Source organism: Neofelis nebulosa, chromosome 6 (genome assembly GCF_028018385.1).
Source record: "Neofelis nebulosa isolate mNeoNeb1 chromosome 6, mNeoNeb1.pri, whole genome shotgun sequence".
NCBI lineage: Eukaryota > Metazoa > Chordata > Mammalia > Carnivora > Felidae > Neofelis > Neofelis nebulosa.
The window spans coordinates 109,170,919-109,183,796 of NC_080787.1; the positions used below are offsets into that span (position 1 = coordinate 109,170,919).

Below are 12,878 nucleotides of genomic sequence, written 5' to 3' on the forward strand. Positions count from 1 at the left end.
CCTGCTTCTGCTTGGGATTGTCTCTCTCCCTCTTTTTCTGTCTCTCTATACCTCTCTCTCTCTCTCTCTCTCTGTCTGTCTCTAATAAACAAACATTAAAAAATAACCAAAAAAGTAAAAAATAAACGAAAGAAAAAAAATAACTTGGCAATAATGAACATGTTTTTGAGTGTTGTGAGCTCTCTTCCAGCTTTATATGCATACACATTTCCGTGTGTTTTACACTCTTAGCATCATATGGTATATGATGCATATCAAAATGATGTCTCAATATAATACTGTTTTTCAAAGCAGAAATTACCTGCGCAGGTTTGGACAATCTGACAGAGTTAGCAAGCTACTATGTGTGACTAGACTACCAGGTTCTATTTTCAAGGGACAGCAGTCCACTATTTCCCCATCCTCTCTCTCCAAAAAGACAAAGTGTAGCCTCCGATAGGCTTTTGCACAAGTGATAGGCTGCTCTCTGGGGTGGTCCAACATCAGCCCTGCTTTCTGTTTCCTAGTATAAAATTGTATTACCCTTTGGGGTTCAGTAAACTTCAAATTCTTTAATAAACAGTAGTTCTAAATGGCCCCTTTAACTTTATAAGATGAAAGATTATTCATGTAGGTGGCTCAGTTCCACAGTGCAGAATTTAATTTTGGCTAAAGATAAAAGTAGTTCAGAAAGCAGGAAATCAACAAGTTTAGCTTATTTCATTCATCAGCTTTCAATGAAGCTGTTGCATTTAATGAAAGCTTTGGACTCAGAATGAATAATCAACTATACTGACAACTTACTCTTCCCCAGTATATACATGCTTATATAATACATAAGCCTATATTTCAATATGTGCCAAAATACATACACTTATTATTAAAATGTTGAAGAGTAAAAACTAAGGATTTTTTTGTTCCTTGTTCTCAGGATATGAAATAATTTCTTTAACACATTTAATTTATTCTGTCTTTCCCTTTTATGCTACAAAATTCTTAAATGATTCCTAGTTTTAGGTTTTCTCTTGAGTTCAAAGTAGAGTAATATTCTGCTTTCTGTTTTCATTTTAGATGATTCTATCACAGTGTTCCAAGAACTGAAAGATCTTCTTAAGAAGAATGCCACTGTGGAGGCTTTTATTGAATGGTTGGATACCGTGGTAGAGCAGAGAGTTATTAAGGTATTTTTCAATGACAGATTCAGAAAATAAAATTTTTCTTAGTAGTAAATGCTAAACTGGTAATTCCTTGAATGGTGGGGGAGGGGTGATAGTCTGTGTGTAAAAATGCCTTGAAAAGCTCTTGAAGACTTGCAAATAAGGTGGCCCAAGTATCAAAATTCGAAACAGACCAGATTTGAGAGTGTTGGGCATAGATTCAATTCTATTCATCATTTCTTGACAAAGAACTACAAGACACTATGCATTCCCTGTCAGTCAGTACAGTTACAGCTGAGTAACGTAGGTGGTGAAAGATAAAAGCCGAAAAGATCTGGGGCGCCTGGGTGGCTCAGTCGGTTAAGTGTCCAACTTTGGCTCAGGTCATGATCTCACCGCTCATGAGTTCGAGCCCCGCATTAAGCCCCGCATTGAGCCCCGCATCGAGCCCCGCATCGAGCCCTGCATCAGGCTCTGTGCTGACCGCTCTGAGCCTGGAGCCTGCTTTGGATTCTCTGTCTCCCTCTCTCTCTCTGCCCCTCCCCTGCTCACACTTCCTCTCTCAAAAATAAGTAAACATTAAAAAAAATTTTTTTTTAAGCTGAAAAGATCTGACCCTTCTCTAAAAAGCAAATTTTCATAAATGCTGACAGAAAATGTGGTTTTAAGTATTTGCATTTTTAAATTCTGGAAGTGCAGTATTTTGTATTTTCTGTGTTTTTTCAACCCTTTCAGCTAACCTGCAAGTCAATCCATCATGAAACAAGGCAATAAGAGCAAATAGATCCATCACTAGTTGGTGTTAGCCATTCTGTATCAAGGAAACTGGTTATATTGTAGGGACTTTTCTTTTCCTCCTGGAAGGAAAACAGATTATCATTCAGGACCAGAGAAGTCAGAGTTAATCATTCACAGAAATATATAGCCCTTCTTTCACACTTCGCCTTCTGTTCTTTTTAAAGTTCTGTCAAAGGAAAATTAAGAGATGAAGTATTTTGTAAATTATTTCATTGTGTTGTCTGATTCTGCTAGGTAACAAAACCATGCAGAATAAAGATCTATCAACCTTAAAAATCACAGCAAAGACAGACTAAAATTAAAATCCCTGGACAGATCATTATATCTGATAAAATAAATTGCGTGTCATGCCATCTGTCCATTTGTCAGACAGCTTATCAACCTCTTGATTTTATGCAGGATGCATGTAGTAATGAGATGACAGATTTTATAGTTTCATTTTGTTCCTTTACTTGTAGACCAGCAAACAAAATGGAAGATCGTTAAAGAAGAGGGCTCAAGACTTTCTGCTCAAGTGGAGTTTTTTTGGTGCTCGAGTAATGCATAACCTCACCTTGAACAATGCATCCAGTTTTGGTATCCTAAGTGCTTTATAAAGCTCTTCCTATCTGAATACATAATTCACTTTCCTATCAGTTTTTAAACGTGTGGCACTGATACTGCTCAAATCTGACTGTCGAGCCATAGAGAATGGTAGGTAGGAGCCTGGGTTTTGGAGTCAGACCACATGCAGAGTTAAATCCTAACACTGCTTCTCTCTGGCTTGGGATTTTCCCCCCCCAAGTTGGTCGAAGAGGATGAATATTCCTCTTGCTGGGTTGTATTGGCACTTTAGTGAGACAATATATATAAAAACACAGTCTAGTACCCGGTGAACACTTCTAGAATGGCAGCTATTATCATTACATCCCATCAGTGCTTGGATAATTTTTTTTTTTGTTAGACAGGCAAGTAAACAGTAATTAGTACATGATTTTCCAAAGGCACCAACTGTAATATGGCAAATTTTTGCATCTTTTTCAGGAACTACATAGCTGCAGTCAAAGAGCAGCTGAGAAGACATGCTTTCATATGTTTCTGAAACCTCTTTCCTGATTGATTTGACTTGTGAAACAAACTGAGTCAAGTTAGCTCTTTTAAAAATTGAATATCTTCCTTTTTCTAAAATTTCTGGGATTCTTAGTTTGCAGCTATAATGCTGTCTTGTGGACAGTACTCCTGCATTTAGCTTTCCAAGAAATCTTTACATTATAAAATAGGTTACAGTTAACTAAGTTGTTTTTATTTAATCCTCAGTGGAATTAGATAAAATCAGTGAACTTGTATTGAAGGATGAACAAAATGTATTGAGCCTATTATTTGAAATATCTTGGTTTTGTGTGAGGTTTCTTAAAACATACCACACTGAAGCCTGACTTTATTATGAAAACAGACTTTTGCGGGAAATCTCTTCAAAGAAGTTTAAGGTTTTCCAAGACAACTTCCAAATGAAAATAACTCTCTTGGTTTTTTGAAACCAAAGGGAACTTTGTTTCAGGCTAGAAAGACATCTTACTTGATACTTTTTTCAGACCCATGGTGGCCATTGTCTAATTATTTAGTACAAAGTAAACAGAAATACAGCAGAGTAGAGCTCATTCTCCCCAGGTTAAAGCTTATCACACTCCAATGTGTGCCCTCTTAAAGCATAAAGCATGTCTCACTTTCATCCGTATTTTCCTTTGATGTAATTAGCGGCCAAAGAGCTGGCAGGACAGTATACACAGTGAGCTGGGCAGGCGGTACACAGAAAGATTAGAGACCCAAGTTAAGCATGTTGGTCTTAGCAGGTCATTTAAAGTCCAACAAGTATTTGTTTATTTCAGTTGCTCCTTGTAAAGTGTTGTGAGATGGTCACAAAGATAACTCGACTTCTCTCTTTCTCTTTCCTTCTCCTTCTCTCCCTCCTTTCATCTCACATTGTCCTCTCCCTCTTCCCATCCACAAACAAGGTTCTTTCCATTTGATCCGAATGCTTCTTGATGAATACATTCTCCTTGCCATGGAGACCCAGTTCAATAATGACAAAGAGCAGGAGTTACAGAATTTATTGGACAAGTATATGAAGAATTCAGGTAATTTAAAATGTATGCTTTGTTTTACGTATTTCTGTATTTAAACCTAAGTTCGAGAATTTGTAAGCACACGTTGTGTGGGGCTATAACAGTCTCAGAGTTTTTTCCCCCAGGCGTGTTACTACTAACACAGTATATTAACACCATTGGAGCACTATTTTTTCTCTCCACCACTTATACTTAGAGTAGTCAGAGGAATTTACTGGAAGTTCTAAAGGATATGAAATCAATTAAGGTAGATAGGTGATTAAAATAAAAAAAATAATCAGAATTAAAGACAACACCTGTGGTACACACCTTATAAATGGTGTAGAAAGAAGTTCTATGGGAGCTTAAAGAAGGAAGAGAACATGTCCATTTGGGATGTGATGACTTGCATTTTGAAGACTGTCCACTCCCGGGGCGGGGGCGGGGTGGTGGTTGGCGCCCTTCAGAACACGCCTCACACTCACAAAGGTACAGGTAGCAACAACAGCAAAAATCCAGCACCACTGCCAAGACCAGACATCTGCCAGCCTTGTTTCCCATGGCACATATTTCCTCGGAGTTTCCAGATTTATGACATGACCCTAGAGCGTTTTCAGTTCCCTTTTCTTGGGCTTATATACTAGGAATATGGGAATGACGTTAGCTTTCCTGTTAAGAAAAAAAAATCTTTCCAGATGCAAGTAAAGCTGCCTTCACTGCTTCTCCGAGTTCTTGCTTTCTGGCCAACCGTAATAAAGGGAGCACTGTTTCCAGTGACACTGTGAAGAATGAAAGCCATGTGGAAACACCCTATCTTCCTCTATCATCCAGTCATCCTGGAGGCTTACCCTCTGCTCTACACCCATTTCCTGCTGGGAATACAGACACCATGCCGCTCACAGGTACATTGGGAAACATTTGGGCTTCAGTGCATCTCACAGGAGCCTATTCCTGTGTGTTCTTCAAAACTGGTGACCTTCAGGCATTCAAAGAGTAAACAAGACTTGTCTTACCTAACTTGCATGAAAGCTTTGTACAGTTTCTGTGATTTTCAACATTTTTCATTCACATTTTTATCAATGCCATTGTTAACATAGGTACCACACTGTGACATGCTCTCTCAGTCATATCAGAAATACGAATAGTTATCTTCATTAAGTGGAAGAAAAAATTAGATTAGGTACACATAAAATGCTGAAGATGCTTTGAGAGTCAAAAAACTGGGCCTCTTATTTGTTTTTGGCTTTTGAGGAGACTATTTCTCCTCCATTAAAAAGTAGATTTGGCCATTTTAGAAAACCATTACAATAATTTTCATCTTTGGTCTAGCATCCCCTTTGTATCAATCCGAATGTTAAGTGGCTGGAACTCACTACTAGATAATATTTTACGTCTGCTTCTTGCATTACGTCTTTTCTGAAATATATAACTTCATTGGACACACAGAATTTTAAACCTGGGAGGGCCTTATAGTTCAGGGGCCCAATTCCACCAGTGGAAAATCAAACACCCTCAGAGTGGGTGGCATTCATAACTCGTTGATCAGGGGTGTTTGCGTGATGTTTTGAATTGGCTTGCTTTGAAGCCATGGGCATTTTGACACTATTGCCTTTTTCTGTTATCCTAAAAATCAAACCATTTAACATTCAGTTTGTTTTTTTAATTATGGGGAATTGTAAAGAGCAGATCCCTTGACTTTCCCAAGCTTGAGCTCTAACCATCTTCATACCCATGGAAGCATGAAACCATCGCAGACTTTTGTTCATAGTGACTAACTTCAAAACACTTCACTATTATTGCTTCTCGGCCTTTTGGCCAAGATCAAGTGTAAAACACTTCAGTATTGTGAAATATACATGCATTGTGATGGTGTCTTTTATTTATTTGTTTGTTTATTTTTTTGTGATGGTATCTTTTAAACCTAGGTTTTTAATGTTCCCCAGTTCTGTAATTTTTAGAGAGTAAGAATGAACCATTTTTTTTAAAAAAGCATATTGATAAATCTTTTGAATCATTTTTAAAGATATGCATCCATCTATTTTTATATGCCACTTGTGAAGGCTCTGGTAATTTTTTCCAGGTCAAATGGACCTTTCCCAGAACACTGGTCATCTGATGACACCACCCATTTCTCCAGCCATGGCGAGCCGAGGAAGCGTCATTAACCAGGGACCAATGGCAGGAAGACCTCAAAGTGTGGGCCCAGTCCTGTCAGCTCCACCCCACTGCTCAACATTCCCAGAGCCCATTTATCCTACTCATCCTCAAACCAGCCATGACTTTTATGGGACCAACTCTAACTATCAGACTGTGTTTAGGGCACAGCCTCACCCCCCATCAGGAGTCTATCCTCATCGCCCAGAGCATGGTCGATGCATGGCCTGGACTGAACAGCAGCTTTCTAGAGACTTCTTCAGTGGCAGCTGTGCTGGGTCTCCATATAATTCTCGACCACCTTCCAGCTACGGACCATCCTCACACAGCCAAGATTCACACAGTATGCAGTTTTTAAATACAGGAAGCTTCAATTTCCTGAGCAATGCGGGCGCTGCCAGCTGCCAAGGAGCAACATTGCCTCCTAATTCACCGAATGGTATTGAAATTTTTAAAGAATTTTTCCTGGCTTTTGAGATGGCAGTAAGACAAAATCAGACATTGAATTGAGCTCCACCTCTCTGAGTAGTATGCCATCCCACGTAAAGTTTCCAAAGATCATGGAATCTTAGATACTTGGAGCTAATTTCTTCCAGAAATTAGCTCCACCATTCTTGTGGTTTTTTTTTTAAAGTTGCCCTTTTAAATGCCACAAATGATGAAAAAAATACTATGTCAAATTGTATGTTTGAGATCTCCCTTAATAAGCCCAAAAGAAGAATGTTCTGTCCATTTTATTTGTAGTAAATAATGTTTCTTACGGAGAACTAGCAGCAGATCATACAGATTAGGACAGAAACTGTGCCCCCCATTAGTCTGATAAAACACTTAAAGTTTAGGGAGTTGGAAAGGTCTGTGGACTTCTTTCTTCAGCCACCAATGCAGGTTCTGTGTCCTCTCTTCTAGATGTAGACCAGTCCTTCTCCCAGTAACATAAATCTATAGATAAAATTGGTATTTGACAAGTAGTGTAATCTTTGTGAGAAGTTAGTAGTGTTTTTTTTCTTTATAGGAAGATCTTGTTAATTTAGATGAGGAAAATATGAGAAAGATGTAGTCTTACATCTGAAAATTAATAATAGGATAACTACTTTGTATTTTTTTAAAAACAAAAAAAACCCAGCAGAGTGAAGCATATCCTTATACAAGCACAAATCCAACTCTATAGTAAAGATGGATGTGAATGTAATATTTATAATATGGCATCTTTAGGCCCCTCCCTATTATCTTGTCCCTTTTTTCATTCCTGGAATATTCTTTGTAGTACGTTAACAATACATTCCTGACTTTTTCTGTTGTAGGATACTATGGAAGCAACATAAACTACCCAGAGTCTCACAGACTCGGATCGATGGTGAACCAACATGTTTCTGTCATCAGCAGTGTTCGCTCACTGCCTCCCTACAGTGACATCCACGATCCACTTAACATTTTAGATGACAATAGTAGAAAGCAGACCAGCTCATTTTACGCAGACACATCACCATCAGTTGCGTGTCGAACTCCAGTAGTAGGTAAATTATTTTAGTAGTTCTTGAAAACATTCTAAAAGGCTGCTGACCTCAGGTAGGTAGTCTTACTTTGGAGGGTGACTATTGAGGTAAACCTGGAGGTCATATTCCTACAAGTGATTCATCACTTTGGATCGAAAGTCATATTTTTGTGTCTGTTGGTAACAGTCTCCCCTTTCTCAGTCTGTTGGTCACTCTGCAACCCACTGCTAAATCTCTTATTCTTTCAAAAAAATAGCTGGCACTATTATGTATGCAAAACATGAATATAATCTGTCAAAGGCAGTCTAAAAGACTTTAAGTTTATTTATTTTTTTTAACGTTTATTTATTTTTGAGACAGAGAGACACAGAGCATGAACGGGGGAGGGTCAGAGAGAGAGGGAGACACAGAATCTGAAACAGGCTCCAGGCTCTGAGCTGTCAGCACAGAGCCCGACGCGGGGCTTGAACTCACGGACAGTGAGATCGTGACCTGAGCCGAAGTCGGACGCTTAACCGACTGAGCCACCCAGGTGCCCCTAAAAGACTTTAAGTTTTACGAGGGCAGTAATGATGTCTTTTTCTCACTCTCTCCTGTTCACGGTTGGACCCAGGGACAGTGCCAAGAGGTATCTCTGGACCCCATAATCTCCACTAGTACCCTAAAACCACTCCAAGTTTTAAAAAATGGTGATTTGTGATAGAGTTTGCTGTCATTTTCTCAATTGTATGTGAAATGTGATTAGACAGCTCTGTAGAAAATGCTGCTCTTTTTATTGCTCTGTTACATATAGTTTAAGTAAAAATGAGCAAAACAGTGTGTTTGCCATAAAGTCCCCTAGCATCTTTTTCCAACCAGGTTGCTGTCCCTGGGAAAATCCTGCAACTTGTATTTGTACAATTTGTACATCAACAGCACCCAGCAAAGTGTCTGTCACATGGTAGGAACTCCATACATCAGTGAGTTGAAAAAGGGGGCAAAAATATATGTATAGATTTAATTTCCAATATGGCTAATAAGGGATCACAGGGCAAGTATATATGCATGTAAGTATCAAGGCAGAGTGTTAATGTTTATATGAGATGGTTGAAATATTCCAATGGAATAGATTTCAAGCTAGCTGGAGTAAAGGCCATTGACACCCAGCTGGAGCATAAGGGAAAATAAGATAAATTCCATCTCTCCTCTCCCAGTGTGCTTTTCCAATAACTCAATAGGAAGCACTTCTTCCCTTCCCGTGACCATCACAGATGCTCCCTGAGCAGAGTCTAGCAGCCCATCTCAGGCTATCTGCAGATGGTCATTGCTTCTAGGTTACTCTAATGAAGCAGAAAATTCCACTTCAGGAAGTTTCCTCACCGTGAGACTAAAATGTACTGTGTTGCTATTGTTACTATTAGTTCTGTTTACTCGTAGAGATAGTGGAAGCTTTGATGGAACATAGCTTGGGTGTAGGATGGATTCTAAGCTTTAGTTGACAGAGCTGGCTTACAAGTAAATAGCAAAGAGGGCTTCTGAGTGAAAAAAGGGAACAGAGTAAGTGGGTAAGTAGTGCGAGGGAACTTAGGACCCACTCTATGTTTCCTTAGTTAGAAAACCTAGTTTCCAGGGACAGAGAAGATGGTAGTTAGGAAAATGAGAAAAACAGCAATGAGAAGCCAGCAACGATACATGCAGGAAATGTAGTGTCAGAGAGCCAGTTGGTCAAATTTTTGAGAACCAACTACTGTGTGCCAAACTTCATTCTAAGTTTGAGGTTATGGTGGTGATCAGACAGAGTTCTTGCCTATAAGAAGTTTACCTTCTAGGAAGGAGAGATTAAGGGATGATTATATAGACAAATGCAGAAAAAAAAAGATAGTGTCAGGTACTCTGAAGTCAGTTAAATAGGGTAAAATGACACATGGTTATGGAGAAACTGCTTTTGGTGAGATGGTTGGGTAAGGAATCCTGAGGCAGAGATATTTGAGTTGAAAGTTGAGCGATTAGGAGGCGATGACTTGAAGGTCTGATGGTGGAGTGGTGGCAGAAGAGATGACAAATGCACAGTCTCTGAAATGGGAACAAGGAAAACTGAGTGGGCAGCAAGAAGGCCAATGTGCTTTGAGCATGGCGAATGAAGACAGTAGAGTAAAATCAATCAGAAGGCAGAGACCAGTTCACAGAAGACGTTGCGAACCAGGGCAGAGAGCTTGGATTCTGTTCTAAGAGTGGGGGGAAGTCTTTGTAGAGTTTGAGAACAGCAACAATGATGTATACATCAGCAGCATTATCCTGGCTGTTCCTTGCTGAATGAGAGGGTGGGGCAAAGGTGACAGTCCTAAGACTAGTTAGGAGGCGGCTGTGTTGGTCCAGGTAAGAGAACACGGGGGTTTGAATAATTGAGGAAGTGTGGATGGAAAGAGGAAGTAGACTGGGGATATATTTTGGTGATAAAGTTGTCTGAATTTAAGTTTGAAATGGAGTTTTCTTTGTGAAATGTGTAGAAGTAAAAACAATTTCTAGGAAAATAGCATAGATATGGGTGATAAATGCAAAAATAAGTACAGGAGGCTTAAAATGAGTGGCACTTGGAAAGGAAAAAAATGTCAGTCAATATTCAACTGCTGATTACATTTTCCCTTACAGCATCCAGCTTGCAAACCCCAATTCCTTCCTCCTCATCCCAATGTATGTATGGAGCTTCCAATCAGTATCCAGCTCAAGAGACCTTGGATTCCCATGGAGCAAATGGTAGAGAAATGGTGTCCTCTTTACCACCCATCAACACTGTGTTCATGGGAACAGCAGCTGGAGGCACTTAAACCAACAATGTTGAGTGAGGATTGAAACTAAGAATCTCTACTGCTCAAATATTGTTCGTTCGGATTGCCATCAGGGTAAAGAAAATGGAATATACAGTGGCAGGACATTGTTTTCAAGTCACTGGTACAAAACTATGGACAACTCCATAATGAATGGAGATACTTGCAGACTTTGCCTTGCACGCAAATTGTTTAAAATGTGATCTCGTTATTAATTATAGTTTCAAACATTATCAAATTGAACCACTGGAGCTTTGAAGATGCAAACATTTCAGCTATGAAGATTTAATATTTTGCTTCCTAATTTATTGAAAATCTGTGTGCTGCTTCATCTTTGGTCTATAAAAAGAAAAAATTATTTAATACCTTTAAAATACCTTTAATTTATTAGGGTCTCAGAATCATTGTTTACTACCCCTTATTTGACAAAAAGTCAAGTGTGTGTGTTCTACCTCCTGTGGAAATGTTTACAAGGTCAAGACTTAATTCAATTCAGCCTAGACCAAAGTTGCTTGACTTTCAATCCTGTGCATTAGTGTGATGAGTTCTGTTACATAGCAGTATTCCAATTCTATGTAACTGAACGGAGATTATGAATGCTTTCCCTCTTTATTTAAGAAAGGTAAGAAGAAATGAAAGAAATAAAGTATGAAAATATTTTTAAATCCTTGATTGCTCTTAGAACTGTTACTGTTTCTGAAGAATGCTTAGGATTCACAGGCAAAGTTCCTTTGGATACTGAATTAAAGAGTAAAGCTGGTTGGTGAAAACATCATAATTCAAGAATATTTTCATATCCTATCCATGCATATAAATATAAGGAAATTGTGGCTTATAGACCATTTGAACTTCTAAAGATTTAGAAGCAGTCTTTAATCAAGTACTTGGCTTATAAACTAAGAATGAATGAGTGTTCAAGGATCATTTGAATGCAAAGAGAAATTCAGAAGTGAGGAATTCATTCCATACGAGTTAATAGAATTTGATACACCATCTATCTAGGTCTGTTTCCTTTTCATTTTTGTATATCTTAGCTGAAAGGTCTGTTGCAAGACTCATGGCCTGTAATGGGAAACCTCCATTAACTTCACAGGCTTTTCCTACAGTCATATGACAGGACTTATATTATTTGTATTAAGGATTGGGTTATACTATGAGCTCCGAGTACATTTTTAAAGGATTTGTAAGCCCCAAATACCCATTATACATCATGATGTCATTTGGTGAAGAGAAACTGCAGATTGTTTTCAGAAAGCAATAAACAAATTAATTGTGGACTTCTCAGAGTGTTGCTACCATTTGCTTAGTAGCATGTAGTTTATGAGCTAATGAATTGAGCAGAACATTCTGCACAGTAACAAATGATGAGAAATAGGAATAAATGTTCTATGATTTGTAGTAATACTGTAAGAATACAAAGGAGAGTGAAATTATGAAGGGCTTGGACTGAAGTGAAAAGCAAAACAGCTTTAAGAAACGTTTGGACGTAAGTCTCGAAAATTAAGAGCCAAATTTCCACCATATAGTAATTACATATATACTCAGCATCTATTTTACGTCAGGCACATTGAAAAATGCAAGTTGAAAAGATGAAAATGAAAATACGACTGTAAAAATAAAACCCTGCCAACGCCTTTGGTAAGTTCTGATATGGTGAAGAAGGGGTGATGCGATAGGGAAGTAGAAGCTCATTGAAGATTTTTGAGTAAAAAGTCATATGGGACATGATGCTTAAGGAACAGCCAGCAACAGCTGGAAAGGGAGGAGGACCAGACAGGAGAGGAACTAGCCCAAGAATGGGCTATTTGAGAGGCTATTTCTCTCATCCAGATGTCCAGCAGGTAAGCGCAGAGACTACATGGAAGCAGAGTGAAAGGAGCGGGAATAAGAAACTTCAAAGAAGCATAAGCATCATTTAGTACAATTAAAGGATTGGTGACTGGCGATATCAGGAATTAAAAAGGAACATGTTAGGGGCGCCTGGGTGGCTCAGTTGGTTGAGCATCCGGCTTCGGCTCAGGGTGTGATCTCTCAGTTTGTGAGTTCGAGTCCCAGGTCGAGCTCCGTGCTGACAGCTTGGAGCCTGCTTCAGATTCTGTGTCTCCTCCTCTCTCTGCCCCTCCCATGCTCATGCTCTGTCTCTCTCTGTCTCTCAATAATAAATAAACATGAAAAAAATTTTTAAAAAAGGAATATGTTAGTAGTGGCGCTAAAGTTTTCTTTAACCCTACTTGCAAAGCATTTCAGTGTAAATAGTTGGCCCTGGATTGATAACCACTTCATAGATGAGGGAAAATTATATGGAGCAGGGAGAAGTGCAGAAGAAAAGTAAACATTATCTCTGGGTTTCATGTACAATGACAAGGTGCTAAATTTTGACATCAGGAAGACTAACTTGCTCTTTTCCCCAAG

General features: G+C 38.8%; 1 protein-coding gene across 1 annotated transcript in view; it reads left to right on the top strand.

The window, feature by feature from the left end:
* Positions 1 to 11,743, top strand: part of RFX6 (regulatory factor X6) — a 57,270-nt gene extending 45,527 nt beyond the window's left edge. Inside the window, exons 13-19 of the mRNA XM_058735070.1 lie at positions 1,051 to 1,160; positions 2,393 to 2,510; positions 3,926 to 4,048; positions 4,711 to 4,917; positions 6,096 to 6,608; positions 7,471 to 7,683; positions 10,291 to 11,743. Of these exons, the coding sequence (XP_058591053.1) occupies positions 1,051 to 1,160; positions 2,393 to 2,510; positions 3,926 to 4,048; positions 4,711 to 4,917; positions 6,096 to 6,608; positions 7,471 to 7,683; positions 10,291 to 10,466 (1,460 nt within the window). The 3' untranslated portion in view covers positions 10,467 to 11,743. The remainder of the gene's footprint in view (positions 1 to 1,050; positions 1,161 to 2,392; positions 2,511 to 3,925; positions 4,049 to 4,710; positions 4,918 to 6,095; positions 6,609 to 7,470; positions 7,684 to 10,290) is intronic.
* The last annotated feature ends 1,135 nt before the right edge of the window (positions 11,744 to 12,878 follow it).